This window comes from Podarcis muralis, chromosome 15, assembly GCF_964188315.1.
Source record: "Podarcis muralis chromosome 15, rPodMur119.hap1.1, whole genome shotgun sequence".
Classification (NCBI taxonomy): domain Eukaryota; kingdom Metazoa; phylum Chordata; class Lepidosauria; order Squamata; family Lacertidae; genus Podarcis; species Podarcis muralis.
Window position 1 is genome coordinate 20,411,007 of NC_135669.1, and position 27,432 is coordinate 20,438,438.

The window sequence follows — 27,432 nt, forward strand, 5'->3', positions numbered from 1 at the left end:
CTTGTCTTTAAAAGCAAGACCAACTTACCTACCAACTAGGAAGAGCAATGTAACATGTTAACTAAAATTTAGCAGTTTCTTTAAAGGGACGCTCAATTTAATACAATTAAGATACCCATATATCCAGCTGCGGACCCTCGTACTGCTGGCCTTCAAACACCTCAGGGGCTGCATATGGGGGGCTTCCACACCACGTTGTCAGAGGCTCACCACTTTTGTAGAAGTTGCCAAATCCAAAATCTGGAGAGAGAGAGAGAGAGAGAGAGAGAGAGAGAGAGAGAGAGAGAGAGAAAGGGTAATTGATAATTTAGCTATATTTTTAAGTCCAGGCTGAATGTATTTATCTGGTATGCTCAACAAAACAAAATGGAACATAATGTATATTAAGCCCCCAAATCCCTGTGAGCTCTTTGCACTTGTGGGGGCCCTGGTTTGAGCCCAAACAATATACAAAAACACTATATCCTTGCTCAGGTCGTAGCAGCTCAAGATAATTTCTCTAACGCCTCAATAAGAGTTTGGGCTCCAGCAAAACAGTTCAAATCCTGAGGAAGAAAATCCAGGAGCAGACTTCTCCCATCACGGCATTTTAACCAGACCCCACACCATCAAGGCAAGTCATATTAACTTCATACCAGGTGCACCGTGCCCTGTTTTGCCACTTGAGGCAAAATGGCAACATGCCCCTGCTGCCACACTTCTCTTAGCAGAAGCGGTGGTGACTTCCACTGTGATCTTGCTGGCATCTCATGAGATCTCATGCCCTCTGGAAGTGGTAGGGCGGGTAGCAGAGGAGAGGTGGGCACCGCCTCTTGGGCTTCCACTGCTTGGGGCGGGTGCCTCACCCTGCTCTGCCATAATAGTGGGCCAGGCCTGGTTCATACCAAGCACCATCAAAGGTTAGACACAGAGTAGTACACGAAAGACATCTCCTTCCCTTCCTGTTACGAACTAACATTAGGAGCTGCATTGAACATTTGTAGAACAATAGCAGCTTTTGGTTCTTCCAGGCCTTCAGTTTATGAGTTTCCATTAAAGGCTGCTTGTGCTGTTGGTGCTCCTGAGTACAATTAAGTACTGTGACTTCACTGTGTGGGTACTACGTGTAGCCCCAGTTATTTTTATGTATCAATCAGAGATGTGTAACTAGCACACAGCTAAGACAATTAGCTTAAAGCTATAAAGACATTGTAGAAACAGGGTACAATTTTACACAACAGTGTTGCCCATGGTCACTCATTTTGTTTGATCCTATGAAAAAGAATTTTTTCTGGAAGACATGGCTGGAACAATCACAGGTGTCTGTAATGATGGTGTTAGGAATCTGAAAGCAGTTTTTAGCCTTGATCCTGAGAATGCGGGTGGTCTGGATTCCTGTTTTCCTGCTCCCATCTTGTCACTCTTCTCTGGGTACTCCAAGTTCTGCTCAGCATTGGGTCTCTGCCATGCGATGAAAACTCTCAGCAGGAAGTTGCAACTGCATTAACTACTACCAGCCCACCTATATGCATTGCAGATCCATTCCCAAGAAGCCTGACCGTAAGAGCCTTAAAAGGAGCTAAAAGATAACCTGCATAGTAAGAACAGCTTCAAGGGCAGAACTCACAGCTCAAGAGCAAACGCAGAGGTGAACAATTAAGCAGCTTGGTGAAGAGGACACAATGGAGAGAATGCAAGAGCCCATTCGTGCCCTTGTATATTTTAATGTCACCTGCAAAGCTGGCATGATAGTGGAAACAAAGGATCCTAAGGGTGCCAATGTGAACCAGTGTAGTATTCTTGGTTTAAAAGCCTCCAGGAGACAAGCTAGTGTATGTTTCCAGTTCTCTCAACACTTTATTCGGTCAAATACTGCTGTCAAAAGTATAACATACAACATTTGCATAATGTTTGTAATGCAAGATTTGTACAGCATGACTTCATGCACACTTGCTATTAGCATAGTAAGGTGCACGGACTATTACTTCATAATGGCCTCTCCAAAAGAGCTGCTCTTACTACTTTCCCATGGAGCACAGAGGCACACAAGCTAGGTTTCCAGCTGTGTTGTTGCAAAGAATCACACCTCAGACTAACAAGCCTCATATATTCTTGAGCAAAATTGTTCACTTGTGAAGTTCCAGAAACTTTGAAGCGAAACTCAAAGAGAGTTTGGTAACAGAGCTGTTTGTTTAGTCTTATCTCCCAACTGCATAGTTCTAAGCCAAGGCATGCAAGTGCCATGTGGCATTGGTCAGCAGACAGCATGACTGGATAAATGCTGCAGTTGTACAGGCATCATAGAGACTTTGGTCCAGTGGTGAACACGCTGCATTATGCTGGAGAGCGAGCTCCCAGTTTACCTTGCATGACCTGTGCTACTAGAAGCAGCTTGACATGGACTCCTAGTGTGATACGGACAAACTCTGCCTCCCTATTTCATTCAAAGGTAGGGGCCTTCAGATGGCCCTAATCACACACCTCAGGGTCCAACGTGTCCAACACTGGAAACAATATACAAATGAGGAACCGATTTCCAAGCAGTTCTGCACCTGCACCTCAAATACAGGAATACAGACCTAACCGACTTTCCACTTAAAAACAGCCATTTTAAAAACCATTCCAAGAGTACAATACACATCACTATTTTCAAATTTGATATGTCAGAAGAAAAATGCCAGTAGTGCAAGAAAAATCATCTGATTTTGCTGCTCTTTGACCAGATAAGCAGATAGTGGCCTGGTGTGCATGTAATGCTAGACCAAAGTTTAGCATTACAAGAATGAGCCACACACAGTGAACCTCAGGCTTGTCTCCTCCTTGGGCATGCTTGCGAAAAGGAGACTGGAAGGTTTTGCTTACAGGTTTTTGCCTGCTAACAGTCAGTGCCAAGCAAGAGTGGTTTTTGCTTCACTATTTTTCCAGGGTATGTAATTGCTTGTTTTACCTTGGATGGTGACTGCTGAGATTATGTGTTATAAATTTTGTGGCCCACCTAGAGCCTTAAGTTTGAGTTATTTAAGAATGTTAGATATAGATAAATCCAACGCAAAACCTAAGAGGCATTGAACAAAACGCATTGAAACTGTTTTAGCCTTAAAAGAAGTGGGTGGCTGAAGGGGCAATATGCAAAATATTCACACACATAATGGCTGCTTTAAGGATGGCTATAATAAAAAGGGATGTCAAGAAAGGAAGAAGAGCCACAGAATTAATTGCAAAAGGGATCTTATGAAGTCACTAATAGAATAGAAATAAATTAAATACTTGCTGAGGGCTGTAAAGGTATTGATCTTTTTAATGGCAGGGGACTAGCTAATTTACTTTGAGGTCCTTCCCAGCCGTGAAGTGATAATCTTCTAGTAAGGAAGAAACTTGTTCTCCTTTTATTTGAACACTGCTGGGAAGTGTCATGTCACATTTCCCCATTCATTCTATCTTCCCTCACCCTAGAAGCTGGAAAATTAATCTATGATAACTAATGCCCTCTGTTAGTCAGTTTCTACCACCGTCTTTGTTGTGAACTTTTAAAAAATCCACCGTAGCAAACCTTGAAAAGAGATGAAGCAAATTATTCCCACCTTGCTTCCTATGCAGGTGTAAAGACCCTTTCCCCACAATTCTCAAATCTGCAATACTGAGCTGAGATTTAAAAAACAACAACACAGAGACAGACAGGAAAACAACAATATTTCCATATGAATTAAAGCTTTTAAAAAAGCATCTTACTTGGGAAATTTCCAAACCAGATTATGCAATACTTTTGATAAGGTAAAATTACAGAGCCTTGTACAACCAGGGAACACCTGTTGGGCAATACTGCATGTCAAATTCACACACACACACCAGTTTTCTGTGATGTTTATTATTTAATACTAATGTACGAGATATAGCAATCCAGAGCAAAGGGCTCCAGAGCAAAAGAAGCTCCCTTCCCCTACAGTTTGAAGAATTTGAAAATACTTTTGTCTGAAAAGAGCAAATGAGTTTTAAAGGGGAGTAATTTTAAGAAATTGGGTTTGTTTGCAAGCAGAAGGCATCTCTCCTCAGCTTCAGGAGGGAGATGTGTGGATCTTTTGTTATTTGGTAATGTGAGCAAGGCAGTAATTGCAAAGAGAGGTGCTGATAAAAGGAAAGGAATGAGTGAGAGGCATAAACCTGACCCACTGCAGGAACTGAATACTGATCACTGATCACCCAGTTCTGACGTCAATGCATGTTACACAGTCCACCAGCAGAAAAGGCTGCTGTGAGCCCTTTCAAAATAACAGTCTCCCGTCCCCGCTTTCCTTCAAATGACCTAACTGCGTTCAAATCATGGAGTCCTCTCTTCTGCACAGCATCACGCTGATGCTCAAACTGCTTTGCTGGATTTAACCCTCCTGGCCTTTAAAGAGGCTAATGTGGACTTTAAGGAGTGGGTCGAGAACACGCAAGACAGCAGCATCTCTGCCAGCTCTGAAGTGCTGCAATTGCAATGTCAGGCCCAGACGGTTGCTTCCTTGTGCAAAGAGGCCCCACTGAAACACAATTCTGTGCCATCACTTTCACAGCACCCGGAAGACTGATGCGCCTAACAGTCTTCACAAGCCCCTCAAAAGCTAACCAGAAGGACAAATATTTTCTCAGAATAGCCAACAGAACTGTGTTTTCTCCCAAGAAGTCTGGGAGAAAAATTGCCAGGCTTGCAGCCACACTGTGCCCCTCTCCAAAGGAAAATTCACATAGCGTCCATGCAACCATTGGCTTCCAACACATATATATTAGAACTTGCTTAGATCAGTTATCCAAACTATCCATCCTAGAATTAACAGAATTTTAGCAAACTGATCAGAAATCTGGGTAAGAACCAGGAGTGTAAAATTCACCACAGAGATTATCATTGTAGCAAGTGGCTACATGACCCAACATCATACGTTACCATACGGTAAATGGTCATATTTAAAGTATTTAAAAATAAGGTCAGTATTAATTTGGGTAATTAAAGGAAGTACAGAGATCTTCAAGCAGGCAAGACAGATGCAGTATCACAGACAGTCATTTGAATTTCAAAAGGGAGTGCCCAAAGCCATCGAAAAATACATAGCTCATATACTGAGCAAAAATTGTATGAAATGATGTAGTGACTGACGATGGCTAAAGCAGTTTTAAAAAGAGACAAATTCCTGGCGGGTATAGGCCTGTCAATGAAAACTGACAAGGATAGCAGAGTCAAGCCTGCACTTTCAGAGGCAATGTTCCTGTGATTACTAGTAGTTGGGGAATTAATATAGGAGGGCTAAAGCCTTCATATCTTTGATGTGAACTTTCAGGAATCATCTGGCTAGTCAGCGTTAGGAACAGGTTGCTGGTTTAGATGGGCACTTGTTCTGATCCCAGGACTCTTTTGAAATATAATTTAGATTTCAATGCAGTATAGTGAATTTCATGCTGGATTAAAGATAGGAGCTACACAGAATCAAATCCTTGCTCTGCTACCTTGGACCAGTTACTCCCAGCCCAACTTACTTCTCAATATCATTGTGAAAATAAAATGTGTGTTGGTGAGGAGGAAGCAAGGCTATGTGTGGCTGTCATGCATTTTTTGGGAAAAGGGCAGAATAAAAATGTAGTAAGTATGTCAAGAACCCATGGAGTGGAAACTCAGCACAAACTTTGAGCCTTTAGGTCACAGTGTCCAAATATTTCAATTTTAGTGTTCATTTTTACAGCGCTGAAATCATCATGGAGGATACAGAATCTGACAAGTGCCAGAATTCCAAAGAACATGGGTTGCAACAGAACAAACAAACAAAAAAGCATCACCCATTCTGACAGAGGTATGAAAAACCAAGACATTCGATTACCACATGCAGATGTCCCAGACTGCCAGATCCATCCTTAAGGCACACAGGTGTGTCTTTAAAAAGGGACAATGGTGCAGCCCAAATTGATAAATAAAATGCTGCTGCTGCTGCCACACAACAGCATATGAAGGATTCTTGTCATCAAAGTTCATCAATGCAAACAAGTTACACACAGATCTTTTGCGGTGTAGTTTTTCTGTCCTTCAACCCTTTATTTGCTGCCCTAAGAGGATCCCCATTTTTCTTAGCACAGCAAATTACATAGTGTGAGGAATTGAACACTTCCCCATTTCCCAACTTCCCGTTTAAAATGTATCTATTGGAGATGTTTTAAGTGAAAAAAATTAGAAAAAAAAATAGTTTGCAGGCTTTTTTGTATGCAAGTGGTCCATTTGTTATAGGGGCAAACTACTTACTTCTCTGCCTTCCCTGCAAAAGAAAATCTCATTCCAATATCCTCTTAATATCCTGGGGTTTTTTTCATGCATTAAGGCCAGTGCTTTATGGTCCACTGAATTTCACTAATTTCAGTGGAAGGAGTAAGTCTTCTCTGTAAAACCCATCATGCCAGGCTTGGGTAGGATATGTGTGTTGTGTTGTGTGGGGGTTGGATTCACCACAGCACCACAGTGCATGGGCTATTGCAGTCTTCCCCAACCAGGTGCCCTCCAGATGGTTTGGAGCACAATGCCCACCAGCTCCAGCTATCACATCTGGAGAGCACCAGGTTGGGAAAGGCTGGCCTCTTGTATCTTTCCCTCCTGTATGAAGTGCTACTGTTTGATACCAGCACTGTGTGTCTTTCAGAGTGATTTTTAATTTCATGGGGATTTGTTTTTAACAAGCTAACTTTGCTGCCAACTTTTTTTCCTTGGTGCAGCTGCTCTTCTTTCTCTGTCATCTATCCCTACGTAAGAAAATGCTAAGAAGCCTTAAACAGTCATTATTCCCTCCTCCTTGAAGCTAAACACCATCTGGAGAACTTGCCAGACATCTTTTATTCCAAGAACTCTACTGCTCTATAGAACTCTCAGCAGCTTAAAAATGAGTGTCCCTCATTTTTGAAATTCTGGTCTGGCAATCCAAGGATCCTTAGTATTATACTGAGGCAAAAGAAAATTATCTATTGCAAGGAACATCTGCTGTGTCTAAATTTGTAATTAAAATTAAATCAAGCATGCTAAAATAATCCAGAGAGTTTCCATTTTGAGCTTTTTTATACTCAAGAATTATTTGATTAAATTTGATTGTAACCAGCACATCTGGCAATGCTAACAAGTTGTCATGACACTACAAAAATTCATAAAACCCTAAAAAATTACTGCCATTTTCCCCCAAGAAAGAAATACAAGCAGCAGCTATTTTTAGTAAGAACTTAGTGTCAAAAGCCTACACCACCCATAATGCAAAAGGGGCATATCAGGAAATCCTCTCTGTCTTTCCACTTTCTCTAGGGCTGCTATAGGAAGTTTGCCAAAGTCACTTGGAGGAAAAGAGGAATTTATTCCCCAGGCACTAGGACAAAAGGGGGAAAAAGTATTGAGGTACCTGCTATTTTAATATTCATGTTGTTATCAAGCAGGAGGTTTTCAGCTTTGAGGTCACGGTGCACAATCTTACGGCTGTGACAGTATTCAACAGCGGAGAGAATCTGCCAGAATTTGCGCCTGGCCTCCGACTCACTCAGACGGCCATGGTTCGCAAGGTAATCTGTAGAAAGAAATATGGGATTCAATGAGTTAATCACATTGACAAAATCATCTTCAGGCTCTCCAACATGCACCACAGGTAGACATCAGAGACAGTATGTTATGCTCTCCCCAAGTTCACTAGCAAACTGCATTGTGATAGTTGCCCATTATGTGAGGTTAACTTTTCTGCTCCAAAGTTTAGTCACTAGGAGGAAGCCTTGCACATTCTTGTTTTGGCAAGAACAAAAAACAGTAACCTCCTCATCCACCAGAGACTGGATGTTTCACTCTTCCTTCATAGTACATTCTGTCCTGACTGTTTACTAGAGTAACCAGAGGTGATGTCTTTGCTTGGGGCTTGCCTTGAGTTTCCTATATGTGGCACAAAGAGGTGAAACAGAGCAGGTAAAGAGAGGGGAAGTAGACTGAACTAGTCATTTCCTCACAAAAATGGAAAGCAAAAATATACAGCCTTATAGGTTCCAAGAAAAATAATAAAGACAGCAATCTGGCATGTTTTCTTTCTAGTTAAGGATTATGAAGTAAAGGACATCTGTAATGGTGCAAACCATTTCCAGGAGTCAGTATTTCCGAGGCATTTGGGTGACCCTCCACTCTCCTTTGATTTACACTGCTATAGAGTGGGACTTTTTTATTTAGTTTGCAAGTAATAAGTAAATGTTAACATAAATTTATGGTGGCAGCGCAGTAATGGGGAGCAGTAAATTGTATAAAGGCCAGTTGACCAAGCCAAAAGCATGAACATTACGGATGTATCTTAACTGGAAAAATGATATCCACATAAAAAGCAAGCCCTGAAGAAGGGTTTTGCGCATGAAACATGGCTGAGGAGTTCTTCCTGTCGAGTGCAGAAAAGAGAAGCCCATTCAACACATGCTGTGTGCTCTCACTGCAACATGAAGACAGATGCATCTCTCCCTATCCCCTTTCAGAAAGGAAATGGTGACGTGCTACTTTCAGAACCAAATGTCTTGCTTCTTAAAGGAGGAGTTGGCAATGCAAAGTCTGTGGCTATACTAGGCCCAGAAAAGTTTTCTCCCCAAAATTATTCTCCTTGTCCGTCACCCTGTCTCCTGACCCCAGCCCCAACCACACATTCCATCCTGGCAAACTGACATATAAAACACAGTTGCAAAGAATCAGGAAGTAGACTGTCAAGAACCTGGAATATGGCACTGGTTTGTTGATTATGTGGCTTATTATGAGAAGTGATTTTTGGCCTTTTTTTTTAAAAAAAAAAGTAGGGACACATATTAATGGACTATAGATTCGCAGTTTTGGACCAGTTATTTGCAGGATGGCTGCATCCATCTTAACCTGCCTGGACCTTGAGGTTGGTCTCAGATGCCCTGCCATCAAAAACTCTTAGGTTTGTGAGACAAGGGTAAAAGAGACTTATTGGCAGAATTCTCTTTCTCGGTTGTGAATGACTCCTACTCTATTGGTTTATAAACTGAGCTTGATTTTTTTTAAAAAAATCACATTTCTTTTTAATATGTGGTAGCCGGTATTGTTTTAACTGCCTCTGTTTTCAGGTTATAAAGTTTTAGTTTTATATTGCAGGTTTATTGAAATGGTGCAGTATGTTTTTGATGCAAGCTACCTTGGGAGAGTTTTGCTCTGAAAGGAAGCACATACACATTATTGAAACAAACAAACAAACAAACAAACAAACCTGCTCAATAGATCTGGACGTGACAGATACAGATTAATGCAAATAGTAATACAACATTCTTGTTAGAGTTTAACACAATTAATTTCCTTAGAGAAGGGGAGAACCTACCTATGGGAACTGTATTAATCAATAGTAATAAACAACTACTGATCAAAACTGATTTCACCCAAGTGCACCTTTTATGGAAGTAATGCTGACCATCTACTCTACGGTGGATATGCAATCTGCTCTGCATAGATACATTTTTCAAGAAAGAACATGAAATATATCATCCCCAAATAGTATCATCACCTCAACAACATACTTAGCAGGACAAGTGAATTGGAACAAGACAAAAATGAGAAGTAACCAAGTCAGTTTGCTAACAGACCAGCCAATACATTCACTATGATAATAGTTATGCCTTTATTTAGCCACTACAGCAAATTTGGTCACGGAGCAGAAAACATCTTCGTTCCTTGCAAAAAGTGTACATACTTATAGGTTGCAAGGAAAATAGCAAAATAATAAAGATAGCAATGTAGTATATTTTAATTCCAATTTCTGTATTCTGAAATAAAGAGCATATTTCTGTTCAAGCAGGGCTTGATGTCCACATCTACTTATGTAGATGCTAAACAACTTATGCATGTTTAATTGCTTTATTTCCCCTTTGCATTACTATGACAAAACTCTTTTAGATCTGTCATATACTCCAATGCAGCAATGCACACTGAAAAATTCTGAAACAAAACAGCCAACCTCATGCTATCCTAGTGTAATTCACTAAAGCTCCAATTTACCACCCAAGTCAGTAACACTTCACTTGCAACAAATCTTAAACTTTATTTTTCTGAAAGGTATCCAGCTGCAATTTTCAATCCCATGTTAGATAGCTGCCTACCTGTATGGAGAGACAGATGGAAACTATCCTAAGTGTTCTTAATGCTGGGGCTGTGATGTCAATTAAATTGATCGATAAAACTTAAAATTAATTAGGTCTCCAGTAACAAGTTGCCATTATTATTTATTATTATTTGACTTATTAGTTGATTAGTACAAAAAATGCTCTAAGCTATTTACAAAATGTCAAAAGTCAAAAGGGTGCAACATAAAACAACACATTTCCATAAAACCATTCTAATAACCCATAAAAGACCCATAAACCAACAAAAAAACTACAGCAGCAAAAACATTCTCATCAAAGGAATAATCAGCCAGCTTGACATACGCAGTCTAATGAAGACCTAACAAAACATTAATCATTATGTCCTTTCTTTGGGTGGCAAAGTTGAAGCCAGCTAACTGGCTTCCACTAAGAAAAGCATACTATATAGAAAGATAATGTCTGGGGTGACTGATCAAGAGAGTTGTTCTGATCTTTGTGGGATATCATATAGAACCTCCAAGTGCAGAAGCACTATATATGATTTTTTGAAAAAGCTTCAAATGTGATAAAAAGCACAACAAGTTAGAATTTAGCCATACTCTAGCCATATCAAAATCTATGCAAATATAAAAATCAAATTGAAAATGTCTTTCTTATTCAGATGACAGACCTAAATCATTCTGCATTACGGTACATTTTGCCTGCTACTCTCAACGAGCTCAAGAGGATAAGGTGCACCCAGTCCAGAATCGTGTTCCCACAGTGGCCAATCAGATACCTATACTCATATGCAGGATGCACTCAAATTCATGTTCTCCAGCAACTGGTATTCAGATGCATACGGCCTCTGATAGAGGGTAATGGATGCCCATCATGACTAATAGCCATTGACAGTCTTTCCTCCACAAAACTATCTAATCCCCTTTTAAAGTTGCTCAAGCTGGTCACTATAAGCATGTCTTGTTAGGGAATTTGTGGTAATGAACATTCAACTGAGCAAAGTACAGTGGTACCTCAGGTTACAGAAGCTTCAGGTTACAGACTCCGCTAACCCAGAAATAGTACCTCGGGTTAAGAACTTTGCTTCAGGATGAGAACAGAAATCATGCGGCGGTAGCACGGTGGCAGCGGGAGGCCCCATTAGCTAAAGTGGTGCTTCAGGTTAAGAACAGTTTCAGGTTAAGAACAGACCTCCGGAACGAATTAAGTTCTTAACCTGAGGTACCACTGTACAGTACTTCTTTTTCTCTGCCCTGAATCTCCCACCATGCAGCTTCTTCGGATGACCCTGGGTTCTAGTACTGTATTATGAGAGAGGGTGTTAGCTGTTCTTGCTTTTCCATTCACCCGCAAGTGATGAATGAAGCCTTAACAATTACTAACTGATGACTGAAATACTTTTAAGATGCTACAGATAGATAATGGACAAGGGCTGCAATCCACACTTTGCTGGAGGGGAAATTTAGCAGCAAAGAAAAACAGCATTCTACATCTTGCAACTTGCACAATGAAACTTAATACACAGGGAGTAGGAACAAATATTTTCCTCCAGCAATATTTCAAATACAAAAAAAGTCAAAGAACAAGTCTAATTTACAGTAAGCTAAGCTGTCTGTTTATGGTACAGAACAGAGCTGGCAAAGAACCTCAAGAAAAAAACTCTGAAATCTGCTTGCTATAGAATAATTGCACTGGACTTTACTGCATCTATCCCAGAGCAGGTTGCTATAAATTAGGAAGCAAGAGAGAGTCCATTATATGTTGCTTGAAAATAAATAATCTTTACTGAACATGTGGTCATTCTTCTAACCTGATATCAGCATACATAAAAGCAGAATTCTGAACTTTCAGCACAAATCCCAAGAGTATTTTTCTGGTGGACATTTAGATTTCTCATAAGCATATTTTTAGTAATAAGAATAACCACAACTACACTAGATTGGAATCTCACTAGAGAAAATCTATCAGGGATTTCCCTGAATGTCAGACTTTCAGTATTCCTCTTTACAAAGTGTTTCTCAAGCCAAAGCAGCCCTTTGCTCACGGTACCGTAACTGTTGGTCCTGGAGGCAGGCTATGCAGAGAGTGGTTGCCTTCCAGCAACAACAGGCCAATTAATTCATCCGAACTTTTTACAGCAATGCAAACATTCTCCCCCCGCCCCATCTTTCTCATGTTTACTGCACTCCCATGTCACTTTCCATCACAGTCCTTCCTTGCACATTTTTGCAGATAAATAGGCATATTTTTTCAAGTGGAACACACTGAGTTGTATGCAGTGATAGTCATACTCAGGGAATAGACCCATTGAAATGAATGGACATGATTCAGATCCACTCATTTCAATGGGTCTACCCCGAGTAAAATGTCATTGGCGACAACCCTAACATAATATTTCATCCAAGTATCAGCCACAGTAGTGGAATTTTTAGAAAAATAACATCTACATCAAAAAGGGTTCAGCTTCAGTAACAAATAATATTTCAATAGATTAAAAGAGATGTGGATCCCCATTTAGAACCCCATTAGTATAAGCACTTAATGAATAAGACAGTTTCCACCATCGTCTTGACATGTTAGAATACAATATACATCACAATAATCAATCCAGAAGATGGGGATGTGTTTATGGTGCATGTGCATGAGGGAGGGAGACTTGGGTAACAATTACGTAAGAAGATTTTATAAACATCGTAAAATTAGGGCAGTTCTAAGAGGCTGCAGTGAGAACTCTCAGCTAGTGTCAGCGCCCATTCAAAAACAACATTAGTCTTAAAGAAGGAGTGGGGGAGAAGAGAAGGGATGAAATGCTGAAAGCACAAGATATCCCACAGGGCATTTGTTTTTTAAAACGTCTGTTCATCAGTTTACTGTTAATGTGATGGACTGGAAGAAAATGGTATCTACGGATGTTCCCCTCTGCTTAGTGCTCAGTATTTGAGGTGAAATGATGATGCCAGGGCGTTTTGCAGGTTATCATAAAGGCAGCTCCCTGGCAATCTAAAAGGGCTGACAATCTGGAAGTTCAACATAGGAGAGACAATATATCAAGGGGTGGGTAATGGAGGTGAGTGTAAACAAGGGAAGGATGCATGCCATTTGGTTACATGTATTTACCAGGGGCTCAGGACAACCCCCAACGGCTTCCCAGGAAAGGTGGGTCATAGACAATGGCAGATATACACTTGGACCCAAGGGCAGAGAGAGAGGAGGGTCAAGGCCACAGGGGGCTGTAAGTATGTATGAGGAGTTTGTGCTAGAAGCGTTAGCAAGCCAGCATTCAGATTGAGGGAGGGGTGTCACATGGTATGATTGACAAGAGAAATTATTTTGGTGGTAGAGCTCTGGATAGGGCTGAGACATGACAAGTGAAGGGCAAAGAGAAGGTTGCAGTTGACCAGGTGGAATATGAATGAAGTGTGAGCCAGAGTTTTCCCTGAGGAGGAAGGAGAGGAAAGGGCAGTAGTAGTTTTGGAAGGCTGTGCAGAGGGAAGCAACACAACATAACAGACTGGATATGGAGAACAAAAAAGAGAGGGGATTTAAAGGATGGAGCCAAGGGTTTCTGCTTGGTCAACAGGGTAGATGGTGACTACTGCAAGTGCATGAGAAAAGGAAGGCTTCAACAGAACTATAATAAGTCTTGTGTTAGACATATATGCCCAATTATTCTCTAAACAGAGTGGCTGTATTACAGGCACTAAACGGATGCAAAACCTATGAATCCCACTGAATTGAGCTGAACTTCCAACCCGATAAATATGCACATAATCATGATGTACGTGTGACCATACACAAAGTGCTGTCTTCCCCCATTATATAGATATTTTTGATAGAGCCACCCTTATTTATGCTCCTGTGGCTAGAAGGGACTGAAGCCACCCTGACATAAAACACACTCAGCAAGTGAAATCACTGACCTGGCTTCCATGTCACACTAAAACCACAGTTTAAAGCAAACAATGGTTTACACTATAAAAGTGCTGGTTTAATGCGATGTGAGATGCTGGCAAGTTACATTAGTCCTACAAGAAACAGTATCAAATATACTGAAAAAAAATGTGGATTGGGGGCTAGTCCTTTTGAAGTGGGGTGTCTAGTTGTGTTATGCAAGTTGCTCACCTGTTTTGCCAGCCACAAGAATAAAGCTTATAAATCTTTCAAATAATACTTAAACTTCCCTTAATGAATCATCTTAACCAACTTTCTCTTAATAATAGGGCCTACGCAATAAATTACAACTAAAAGTATTCTACTTGTAGAGTGTAATTTCAAAGCAAAACCAAGGCTAACATGTGCAGCATTATGCTGAATAAATTGTTTGCATCGCCATGGACACATCTCAAGCTTCGCAGCAATAATTTGCTGACTACTTCAGAAAGTTTCCTTAATTCTCTCTCTGCTCACTCTGTAAGACACGGCAAAGAACTTTGTCAACAGCACTACTCATCGCTGCCTTCAGCTTTCAACAACTGAAAGAAGATTCATTTGTTGTTTCTTTCAAACAACTTCAAGTTCTTATTTTCTTTGCAACGAGGTGTTATTTTGCAAAGTGTAAAGACAAATTACCTAAGTCAACCTATGTGGTGGCAGGCACTAAATCCTGCTCTTTCCCAAGAAATAACATACACACTAGCCATGTGACACATCTTTGCTAAATAACCATTGCCTACTCTGATATCCTGTGCAGATTTTTTTTCCAAGGGAGAAAAGGTGTGGCCGTGTAGCAGCTTCTTGTATTCCTGGTTCAGCACTTCAGCAATAACCTAGAAGTGAAGGAAGCATTGCTCTAAGGAGAAGGTTCTCCTGAGGTCAAGGTTCTCTGCAGAGGCTTAGACCTAGTACAACTTGCAATGCTCGAACCAATTGCTTCCTCACCCCCACCCCGTCCCCTGGTCATAAGAACAGGCAGAGAACCAAGGTCAAGCAGAGCGAAAAAAACGCATGCATGTGTATGTATATACACACAGAAAGACAAAGATCTCCTTTAGGGGTTTTAAGCAACAACTAATAAACACACAGGAGCACAGGAATCTGCCTTATCCAGTCAGACCATCAGTCCATCTACCTCAGGATTGTCTACTACACTGACAGGCAGCAGCACTCCTGGGTTTCAGACAAGGGTCTCTCTCACCCATCCCTGCAGACGCCAGGGACTTGAACCTGTGGTCTTTTGCATGCAAAGCAGATGCTTGATCACAGCTCTTCCCCACTTGAAATATTTGAAAAGATTAATCTGCAGCAGACCAGAGGTTGTTTTTCAAGAAGATTAAAAAGGAAATAAATCTGTGTTTCAACTACAGTTTAGTATACCTACGACGGGAATACCCAAAATGGGCATACTATTTTCACATGTTAGTAAACAAGTGGGACGTGGGTGGCACTGTGGTCTAAACCACTGAGCCTTGGGCTTGCCAATCAAAAGGTCAGCAGTTCGAATCCCTGCAATGGGGCGAGCTCCTGTTGCTCGGTCCCAGCTCCTGCGAACCTAGTAGTTCAAAAGCACGCCAAAAAGTGCAAGTAGATAAATAGGTATCGCTGTGGCGGGAAGGTAAACAGTGTTTCCGTGTGCTGCTCTGGTTTCGATGTTCGGTTGCACCAGAAGCAGCTTAGTCATGCTGGCCACATGACCCGGAAAAACTGTCTGCAGACAAACGCCGGCTCCCTCGGCCTGTAAAGCAAGATGAGCGCTGCAACCCCAGAGTCGTCTGCGACTGGACTTAATTGTCAGGGGTTCTTTACCTTTACCTTTTAGTAAACAAATATTTCTTCCACTGAGAAGGAGCCAGGAAGTTACGGGAACTACATTAGTTTTATTGATGTACTATTTCTGATTAGCATTTTTTAAAAAACGACGAACTGTTGCTTAATACCAATCTACAACAGTGGACAGAGAAGATAAATAAAACATCAAACTTGATACACCTCTCCATCATTGATGCTCATATTGTATATTAACAGAGAAGCTTATTGCTTGTGTTTTGCTTATTTGTACAGATTGTCAGAAATATTTTATTGAACTGACATGATCAGAGAGCCTTCTACAAAGAGGAAGCAAGTCAAGGGTCCTTCATTGATGAGGTCTATGCAACAAACTCCTAGCATTATGGTACAGGTTTTGATGATTAACATAATGGTGACTTGAATTAATTTTTTTTAATGCTAATTATTTAAAATTGCCTTTGAAAGCATTTTGGAAAAATATATCTGCCACATACTTTGGGAATAGAAATTCTCTTTTCCTTTTAAAATATACTTAATTAACTAGACATGGGCATTCTAGCTTGAAAAATACACTTTTATAAGCAGTATTGTATAAACACAGGGCTCTGGTACTAATACCAAGATAGGAATTTCCCTGCACAAAAGCTCAGATGAATTCACACAAAAAGCATTTGCTTTTAATGTAAATGAAGGGAGATGATGTAATGATGGCTGCAAGCCCTGCTTCTGTTTGTAATAATCTCATCGTAAGATCTGATTAATGGTTTTACTTACAGATTTTAGTCAAACAGGTTATGTAATTGCAGTGGGCCAAACAGAGCTGGCCTAGAAAATTTAATTTCTCAATAGTGACAGGTTTGGGAAGCCTCAAACTAAGCAGGGCAATTTTGACAGGATTAGTTCATTGACATGCTGTCAGAAAAGCATCTTTCCTTGCACCCTCACATTTTTTGCTTATTGTGTCCTTTTCCATTCACCAGATGAGCTATGAAGACCACACTATTTATTTATTTATTTATCTATTTATTGTCTTCTAAAAGTCAAATTGTTGTTTATTTCCTTGACATCTGATGGGAGGACGTTCCACAGGGCAGACACCACTACCAAGAAGGCCCTCTGCCTGGTTCCCTGTAACCTCACTTCTCACAGTGAGGGAATCGCCAGAAGGCTCTCGAAGCTGGGGCTCAGTGTCCGGGCTGAATGATGGGGGCTGAAAAGTTCAGAGTTGAAAAAGGAAGGGTGAAGGGTGATGCCTTTCTCATTTCCTTCCATGTCTCTACAGTGGTACCTCTGGTTATGTACTTAATTCGTTCTGGAAGACCACACAATTTATCAGACACAAACTTTGCATTAGGGGATGCGAAAGATAGGAAATATCCATTTTCCCACCAAGCAAATGTCTAAGTGTTGCATCTGTACTTTTTCGCCAAAAATATCAATTTTGACTCGATTAGATGAACCTCAGCTCTGCAAATTCCTCTTCTTGATTCCACCAAGTGCCCCCTGTCAATGTTTACTTCCTTGCCTATACCCCAGGCAGTGAAAACATTGCCAAGTTAGGGAAGAAAGAACGTCTTTGAAAGAGGATCCACTGCTAGGCCACTATCTGCCTCTCTCTACAACATGAGTACCCTGGCTGTCCTGTAGACTGAAGTTTCCAATAAGTACAAATGGCAGTTCAAACAGTAATGCTAGGGCCATTTCTACATTTTCCATACAGGTAGCTGTGTTAGTCTGTAGCAATAAAAACAACACAGTCTTGTGGCACCTTAAAAGTTAACAATTTTTATTACAGCCTAAGCTTTCCTGGGCTAGAATCTATAAAACAAAATTGTTAGTCTTTAAGGTTCCACAATACACTGTTGTATTTTCTATACCTGTGATGAAGCACTCAGGCCTGCTGTTTGTGGCTTCTTGGCCCTGAAAGCGCTTGAAATATGTAGTGTGTAGCAGGGATGTCACAGCCAGTATTAAGAGTCCCTTCGCACCGCTTTAGCTTGTGCATCAGCTGGAGAAGCCAGGTCAAGTCAGGTCATTATTAGGCATGACATGAGCCTCTTGGTTCCAGCAGTTCCTGGCATGATTTGGCAGCCAGAGACGCAGGAGGAAGGAGCCGAGTTCCTCCCCTTGTGTCTATAGATGTCGGAGGAGGAAGCATATCTGCCAGCTCTCTCCCCCGCCCCTCCTGCCAAGCACAGAGACTCATTGGGGTGGTGCTGAACAGGAGGTGGCAAGAGCTGGGGGCACAGGGGCATCAAGAACCAGCTGCCATGCTCAGGTGACATCAGAAGCACACACCCAGAGCAAGTGTGTATGCTTGCAAGTAGCAGACTCATAGGCATAGCTGTCAACCTTCCCTTTTTTTGCGGGAAATTCCCTTATTCCAGCGCCGTTTCCCGCTGCTATATCGGATTGTTAGATATCCCGTAGACTGTCCCCGGGACAGGTGAGGCTGCTGATCCCTTATTTTCAAGGCTGCTGATCCCTTATTTTCAAATCTGAAAGTTGACAGCTATGCTCATAGGGCAGGAGAGTCGTGCATGCTGGGTGGGGAGTGTCAACTGTCAGGGTATCTCCATAGCTTCCATTTAGTTATGAAACTCTTGCCTTGCTCATGTATCTTGGAATCTTGATTTCTGGACCTTGTGCTTGCTGCTGCTGAGCCTGTACAAATATATTTTCCTTACTTTCAACTGAAATATTTTTGCCTGCCTGGAATGTGTCCTTGCATTCTGATGAAGCCTCCTGCTTGTCCGAATGGAGAAAAGAGAGGTGCATATTAATTGCTGTGTCCACTTTTGCCCCTACCGGCATGGGGCTCCCAGAGGGGAATGCAGCCCTTGAGCTGAAAAAGGTTTTCCATTGGTGTGCTACATGATTACATAGACAATGTTAAATGGCTGTCTTTTCCCACATGGACCAGCCCACTCTTTGAGTTTGTCATCTTCCTCCACATGAACTGGCCAGGATGCAGGACCAGCACTTTTGCTGTAGTGTTAGAATCTCATATATATAAGCTAGGCACTAGACTCCTTAAACCAAGTCTACAGTCGCCGAAACAAATTTCTAGTTGCCATTTTGGGGCCAGACGACTTTTTGGTTCCTGAAATTATTTCTGATTGTGCAGATAAAATATCAGGGGTAGAATTCTACAGGAAGTCTTGTGAGTGTGAAAACAGTCAAGATCCAAGGATCCCAACCATATGCCTCCATCCTGGCTCCAGGGCATCTTCATTTGGTCCCAAGTGGCCAATAGCCAAGTGCAAAATGTGCCTGGCGCCCGGTCAAATTTTGTACACTGCCCACAGGTTGTGGAATTCTCTTCCACCAGGAGTCTAATTACAGTGGTACCTCGGGTTACATATGCTTCAGGTTACAGACTCCGCTAACCCAGAAATAGTACCTCGGGTTAAGAACTTTGCTTCAGGATGAGAACAGAAATCGTGTTCTGGTGGCGCGGCGGCAGCAGGAGGCCCCATTAGCTAAAGTGGTGCTTCAGGTTAAGAACAGTTTCAGGTTAAGAACGGACCTTTGGAACGAATTAAGTACTTAACCCAAGGTACCACTGTAGTCACTTTATTAGATAAGCTTTGAAGACCTTTTTACTCCACTGCAATTCATTAGTTCCCCTTGTCTTTTATGTCATGACTCTGTCCTGCGAAATTCTGTTCCAGTTCTCATTTTATCCTTTATGTTTTATTATTGCAGACTGCTTTTATTGGCATTGTGAGCTGCCTTGTAGGTCTTTGGGCCAAAAGGCAGAGTTGAAATATTTTAAAAGGAAATAAATACTGGGGACACTAAAGAGCCAGATAAACAGGCTGATGTTTGACACTCCAAATTTACATCATGTTCCTGTATCAGAATTGTTCTGTTTCGGGCTATGGTTCCTGCCTAAAATCACCAATATACATTTATTTAGCATCTATAATGCATTAGATGCTACACCAGAAACAGAAACATTAATATACAGACAGGGACAAAGGCAGAACTATAGGTTAGGCTGTGATGAAGGCATAAGCAAAGATTGATGCTAAAGGAGGTTGCAAGGCAATTAAAACCTAGCCTGACCATTTGCTTTAGGAATCCAAGCTTCCAAATGCTGTTGGTGCTTTTCGGCTTTCAGTAGTATATATAAAATTTCCAGCTGGGATAGAACTGTTGGGTGTTAACTTGTATTACAAGTACAATTGAACAGGATTCTAGACAGAAGCCAACTAGAAGGTGATGATGACAAGCAGCTACTGCTCACCACAGGCATTTTTACATACCAGCTGGACCTTGCTCTTAAGGAGATTTGGAAGAGCCGACTGCAAGATAATAATTTAAGCTGCAGCTTTTCTCCAAGGATGACGGCTTGCTTATTAGGGATATTGTAAGACCAAGTGAAAGAGCCGATTTACCAATATATGCAGGCGGGGAAGACATCTTAAGGGGGAAACACGAAGCAAACCTCTAGCAACCATGTTTAGTCATACACTTAACCTACAGCCTTCTGATTGATGGTATGTAAGATTAAAAAAATAAAATAAACAAATTCAGTACAAAGAGGAAATACTGTACTTGATATATACTGTATTTTTTGCTCTATAAGACTCACTTTTTCCCTCCTAAAAAGTAAGGGGAAATGTGTGTGCGTCTTATGGAGCGAATTCAGGCTGCGCAGCTATCCCAGAAGCCAGAACAGCAAGAGGGATTGCTGCTTTCGCTGTGCAGCGATCCTTCTTGCTGTTCTGGCTTCTGAGATTCAGAATATTTTTTTCCTTGTCTTCCTCCTCCAAAAACTAGGTGCGTCTTATGGTCTGGTGCGTCTTATAGAGCAAAAAATACGGTACATTTTCCAACTTTACACTCGAAAATCAGCGACTGCACCTTCCTTTGGCCTGGCTTATTAGCACTCTTCCATTGTTTCTCAAGACAGACAGATGCCAACAAGTTACAACAAGTGTTATGTACGAACCCTGCCCAGCAGCTTAACCATGGTTTGTTCACAGCCAACAAACCACAATCTGAAGCCATAGTATGTTGTTGAGGAGAATTAGCAAGGACAAGTTTCCCCTATCTCTTCCCCAACATACAGGGCAACCAAAGCAGCTTCTGCGCCAAAACAGGGCCTGATCAATTTTAACTATGGTTTGGCACTGTGTTTGAACCCAGTGCCCTGTGACCACCGATGACACTTAACAAACTACAAAGGCACGAAGCAATAGCAGCTAGAAAGGAAACTTTGGAGAATCAAGCCACTGTTTGTTTGTTTGTGGTTAACTTGTGGTATGTAAATAAATGATGGCTTAAACAAACCATAACATTTTGTTATGTATAAACCAGCTAGTTGGTTTGTTGCATCTAAACTTCTTTTCCCTAATATTTTATTCTTAGAAGCCTCAATACTGCTGCTTTACACTTATATTACAGGCACATTTCACCTTATGTAGTTTTATTTAGAGTAATTCAGCAGAAACTAGAAATCTCCTTAGACGTTAGAGAGAACAATAGCTGGAACAAAGAGGCCTTTCACTTGGAAGCAAGACAGTTTCCTGTATCAGCAGCACGCTCCTATGTGGAGTAGTCAAACATGTGGAAGAATTTGGAATAAGCCAATATTGCAAAGCACATCAACTGACAAAAGTGTTTTTCAAATCGTGGGCCAAGATTTTCAGGTGGGCCTCAGTGCTACTGCCTGTAGAGTACTTCCTCATGTGCCTGCCCCCTCTCCTGGTCATGCCATAGCCTTCTGGCTGGGTCAATGCAAGCATAAAAAACTTGGTGGGGGAGGGTAGTAGGGTAAGATGGAAGGAATCAGGAAGTGAATGATTGAATTTACTTTATTCGGTCACAGACCAGCATAAGCAAAACATCTAAATAAATAGTATGAATCTAAGTGACTAATTAAATAAATGAGAGCAAAAACCAACCATGAATTAGAACATATACACAGAATACTTGATTAAGCATAAATAATGGGTGAATAAAAACTAATAAGAAGAATTTTAAAAGACCAGTTAAAACAGCTATACAGAATCTGGGGACTGAATATGTGACTTGTGGGCTTTTGTCTTGTAGTAATAGGGAGATGTTGTGTTGTTCTGATCACCCTGGGAATCTATAAAGGATGGGCTGGATAAACCTGGCTCGAATATCTATATAATACGGGCAATGAAGAAGGGCATGCTCCGTTGTTTCCTGCTGCCCAGAGCCACACGAGCATTTCCTCTCCTCATATGGTATCTTCCTATAACAGCCTTCTTGAATTGCTGAAGGGAGGGCCTGACAATGGGCCAAGGTGAAAGTCCTTCGCTGTTTTGGTATTTCAAGATTAGCTACGTATGGCATTTGGGAAGTCAAGTATCTTCTAGTTCTAATTAGAACTTTTGGGGACCTGGAATTAGGAAGTGAGATAAAAGGATAATCATCACCTGGGAAGAAGAGGAAAGTTGTTTTTCTCTATTTCTCTATTTACTTTCTATACTGGTGGCTGCTAAGCTGTGGAACGCTCTCCCCACAAAGCTGTTTCTGGCACCTTCATTATACAGCTTTTGAAGGATGCTGAAGAAGCAGCTCTTTACCCTGGCTTTTAATACTTGGGGTGTATGTTTTTGGTTGCATGTTGTTTTAAATTGTTTTTAATATTGCGTTTTAATGCTACAACCTGCCCTGGGACATTACGGCAAAGGTGGGAAATACATACATACATACATAATACATACAGTGAGGGAAAAAGGTATTCTAATCTCAGCTTGTTACATACAGTGAAGATAACCAAGTAGCCTGACATCTGGCTGGCTGATAGGGGATCAAATACTTAATTCACTCATTGTAATGCACATCAATCTCTGACTTTTGTCTTCTGGGTTTCTGGGGGTTTTCCTGTTGTTATTCTGTCTCTCACAGCTACAATAAACCTACCATTAAAATTATGGACTGCTCACTTCTTCGTCAGAGGGCAAATGGGCAAATTTAGCAGGGGATCAAATACTTTCCCCCCTCTCTGTACATAAAATGGGAGGCTGACTTAGGAACCCCAGAACAAGATTCCCAGGTACTGAATGACACTCTGAAAGTCTGGGATTGTTTGGTGGTGGTATCCCTAAAACTGAAAAACACTGCAAGCTATGTTCTCTTACATAAATTTCTGGACCATGACGATACCAGTTTTCATTCTGATTATGTTAATGTGGAGTAGGAATGACATCTTTAAATGTTCAAGGCAGGCTGGTTTAACTCAATATATCTGATCTGATGATTTTACTCTGATTACGTTTATTCCTTTCCCCCCCTGTGTTACTGTATTTTATTCTTAGAAATAACTTCAGGTCACTCAGTTGTGGGAAGCAATAAAAGTAATTAGCACTATGATTAATAGATACAACAAGCAGTTAAATTGGACAGTTTCATAGTCGCAATTAACTTCTTTTCAGATAACTATGCACCTAAGAAAGATCCCTATTTCAATGAAGCCTCGGTGGCAGCGGGACATGTTGCTTTACTAGTTCTTTATTTTTTAAAGTGCCCTGTGCACAGTCCAACTACAGACCACTTGTAAAAGCAAAGCTGAGGACAGAAATTCTCTGCTCTGAATCTTGGCCAAGAGCAACATGTTCCGCTGTCAACAGGGATTCACACTGTAAAATAAGTTTTAAGTCCATAGCAGCACAATCACAGTATTATTCAGACTCAATTCAATGTCCTATGAGACTGACATGCTTAGGATTTCTGACGGGGAATGAAGTTTACCATTCTGACCCTGAGGGCATTGTATAAAAACAGCATAACCATAGCAAACAAGTATTGGTTAAATTTCATTTGGAGTAATGGGGGAAACCACATAAATGGGACCTCATATATTCCTTGCCCATTTGCTTCATGTACACCCCTCTCATGGTTTCCTCATTTCTATGACCAAATAACCAAGCTATTGAATAATTATGGAATTTGCTACCACAAAATATAGTGCTGGCCACCAGCTTGGAGAGCTTTAAAAGGGAATTCAACAAATCACAGAGAAGAAGCAGTCAAGGACTACCAGCCATGAGAGCTATGTTCTCTACTTCCACTGTCAGAGGCAACATGCCTTTGAATTAGCGTCCAAAATTAGCCAGGTGCATTTTGCACCTGGCTATTGACCACTTGGGACGCGGGTGGCGCTGTGGGTAAAAGCACTTTGACTTGCTTTCGAACTGCTAGGTTGGCAGGAGCAGGGACCAAGCAATGGGAGCTCACCCCGTTGCAGGGATTCGAACCGCCGACCTTCTGATTGGCAAGTCCTAGGCTCTGTGGTTTAACCCACAGCATCACCCGCGTCCCACATCCTGTAGAATACTATCAGTTATATTTTATGTGCATGATCAGAATGAATTTCAGGAACCAAAATGCTTTTCTGTGCAGTCTGAGCAGCAGCAGCGAACGACATTCTAGTTAACTGTTGTGGCTTGTCTTCACTTACACCACCACACTGCTGTGCTCACAGTTGTGAAGGATATTCTTACGTTATGAATGGTGTGTGTCATCATTAAGAAAAAGAGGTAGGAATAGGCCAATATATATGTGGACTGTCCCTAGATAATGTGACTTTTCTTTTTTCAGTTCTCAAAGTTCTTAAACCAGCTCAAGGTTGTCATCTGAACCAGCCAGATGTTTAACTGATAATCAATCATATCTAGTCCATCATTTGAAAAAGAAGACTTAAGAGCCATCTTGCCCCAAAATGGCAAGTAGACTTTCCGTTTTGGAAACTGTAACCTTGGTTTAAGGAGCCATTTGGTGCCTAACTTATATATCTGAGTTTCTAACACTGCTTTGAATACTAGTTGCTGAGGATCATATGCAGGAGAATGCTATAATGCTCATGCCCTACTTGCAGGTTTCCCATTGGCATCTGTTTGGCAACTGTGAGAAAAGAATGCCTTTGGTCTGATTCATATCTTATGTTTAACAGAAGGTGTATTTAGAATATGACAATTTGTAGGTTTCTTCTGCCAAGTGAAATAGCCAAATACTGATGGAGAGATCTGATGATACATTACTGCAGAACAGACTCCTTATAATTATCAGATGACTGAAGGCTGGCAGCAAAGGAAGGGATTTAAATGATTTTTTAAAGTTTCAGGTAGAAGAGCTGGAGAGAGAGACATTGAGGTCAACTTAAGAAACAGAAGATGCTGTTGAAAAGACCCTTTGCAAATGTACAAAGATTATTGACTATACAAATGTCTAAGTGTCCAGGTGAAATGGCAAACGCCAGAAAGCTAAGCAGCAGTTTTGAGTACTGTACTTAATACATGACATGAAGTAGGGCTCCATTTCAATGGTTATATGGCAAATTTATTTTCTTTTAAATTACCCAATTAAATACATGGCAAAAAACAAGGAAGTCTTTTGCCTGCAAAAGGCAATTTCATTTTTATTTGCTGTCTTGTTATCAACACCAGTTTTCCTTTTTGGCTCTTACACAAAGTTTTAGTAGACATTTGACTGACCAACACCCAGGGCACTGACAAGCACAGCTCAACGATAAAGTTTTAGAGAAAATACAGACAGACTAAAACAGACTTTAAAAAAACCAAACTGCTGCAAGTTCAGCCTCGCTTAAAAGCCAAGCCACTAAACAAACAAGATGGCATCATCAGCCAGCCACCACCTCCTCTGTTCTCCAATCATTGGAGGTCTCATTACCACAAGCCAGTGAACTTTATTCTAGCTCCTCTTCTTGGCAACCAACGGGCTCCCTTTCTACCAAGCTAGGCCCTTCCTCACCCTTGACAACTTGAATCACCACCAAGTGCCTACAAATTATAATAGTGACAGTAAGTTAACAATGATTTTATCTCCTTATTGCTGCAGTGTCACTTTGCCCTTTCTAAAATGTCTAACGTAGATCAGCAAGCAAATAGTTCTAGACATGAAGCCAAATTTGAGTCACGATTTCTGGAATGAATTCTGATTCTATCCAGTTCCTGGATGATGTAACTACATTCTTGATCTGCAGGAGGTACATAAAGAATAACTTATTCTTAAAAAGATGAACAGCTTTTTGTTAGTCACCTCCACTGCATCCAGTTCTTTGCCTAATGAAAAAATAAACCCTACCAACAGTTTTTTAATTTAAAAAATTACACCTGTGTGTTAAGAGAGTGTGTGTGTGTGTGTGTGTGTGTGTGTGTGTGTGTGTGTGTGTGTGTAGGGGTGTATTTAATTTAATTTGATATGATACAACTGCCAGCATATACAGCTTATTAAGCCATTCCTTGGATACGGTATTGAAAGTGAGCTTTTTCATAGATTTTTAAAGGCGAGTTTTTAATCAAAAAGGTTCAAGTTTGTTACCTTATTCAAGAGCGTTTATTTCAGTGTACTTCATAAAGATACCATTCCAACACCTCCATGATTGAAACATTGGGGGCAAAATGAAAACACAAAGGCATTATCTCCCTTCACACTGATTGCCTTGCCCCTTTCTACTTGTATACATGCAGCTGCCTAAGAACATTCACACAATGTTCAGCAATTATAGAAATACAATATTATTGGTAAATGTAAAGGTACCCCTGCCCGTTAAGTCCAGCCGCGGACGACTCTGGGGTTGCGCACGCATCTCGCTCTATAGGCTGAGGGAGCCAACATTTGTCTGCAGACAGCTTCCGGGTCATGTGCCCAGCATGACTAAGCTGCTTTTGGTGAACCAGAGCAGCGCACGGAAATGTCGTTTACCTTCCCACTGGAGTAGTACCTATTTATCTACTTGCACCTGACGTGCTTTTGAACTGCTAGGTGGGCAGGAGCTGGGACTGAACAACGGGAGCTCACCCCGTTGCGGGGTTTCGAACTGCAGACCTTCCAATCGGCAAGCCCTAGGCTCTGTGGTTTAGACCACTACCAGTTCTGGCCCTGCCCACTTTAGCAACACCACTTTGGGGCACACCCCCATCGGCACGCTCCTCCTAGAAGGCTGGCTACAAGGGAATGCAGCCTTTGAGTGAAAAAGGTTCCGCACCCTTGAATTACAGGAAATCTCATTTACACTACACAGATATAATCTAACTACCACCACTGCAGAAAGAGAAACTGATCAAAAATAAAAGAACATGAGCTTTGTCCTTGCAAACTGGAATTTCCTCCCATGGGATTTTCTGCTAAGCACTGACGATACAGCCTGCAAAGAAGGGACAGCAGGGACTTGCTCACATTTCACACTTCAGGGCACAGAAAGCAAGGAGTACTACTCACAAGGCTACCTTCCTCGTAGTGAGCCAGAACCAAGGAATTCTGACTTCCATACTATGCCAGAGAAGCATGTGATATATACTTAACACAAGTATGGACACTAAGATTTGACCTTTAAAGAAGGAGTGGGGAATCTTTGGCCCTCTATACATTGTTGGATTCCAACTCCCATCTGCCCCAGCCAGCACTGCTAATGGTCAGGGATAGGATCTAGAGGGCAACACTGCCATATTGGAGGATATTAAAGGAGTACAATACCACAACACACAACATCCTCAAAACTAGCAACGGACTCCTGGAGTTTACCCCATCCTGCTGTGGAGGTATGAAAGGTATAACTGAAATTCTCCCAATTTAGGCTACGCAGAAACTGGTGTGAACGATTTACAGTGGTACCTCTGGTTACAA

The 27,432-nt window shown here is 41.3% G+C and overlaps 1 protein-coding gene across 2 annotated transcripts in view; it reads right to left on the reverse strand.

The window, feature by feature from the left end:
* SIK2 (salt inducible kinase 2) overlaps positions 1–27,432 on the reverse strand; it is an 85,844-nt gene that overhangs the window by 30,458 nt on the left and 27,954 nt on the right. For both annotated transcript variants that reach the window (XM_028708640.2, XM_028708639.2), the window contains exons 4-5: positions 7,374–7,535; positions 116–240 (exon numbers count right to left, since the gene is read on the reverse strand). In XM_028708640.2, the coding sequence (XP_028564473.2) occupies positions 116–240; positions 7,374–7,535 (287 nt within the window). The remainder of the gene's footprint in view (positions 1–115; positions 241–7,373; positions 7,536–27,432) is intronic.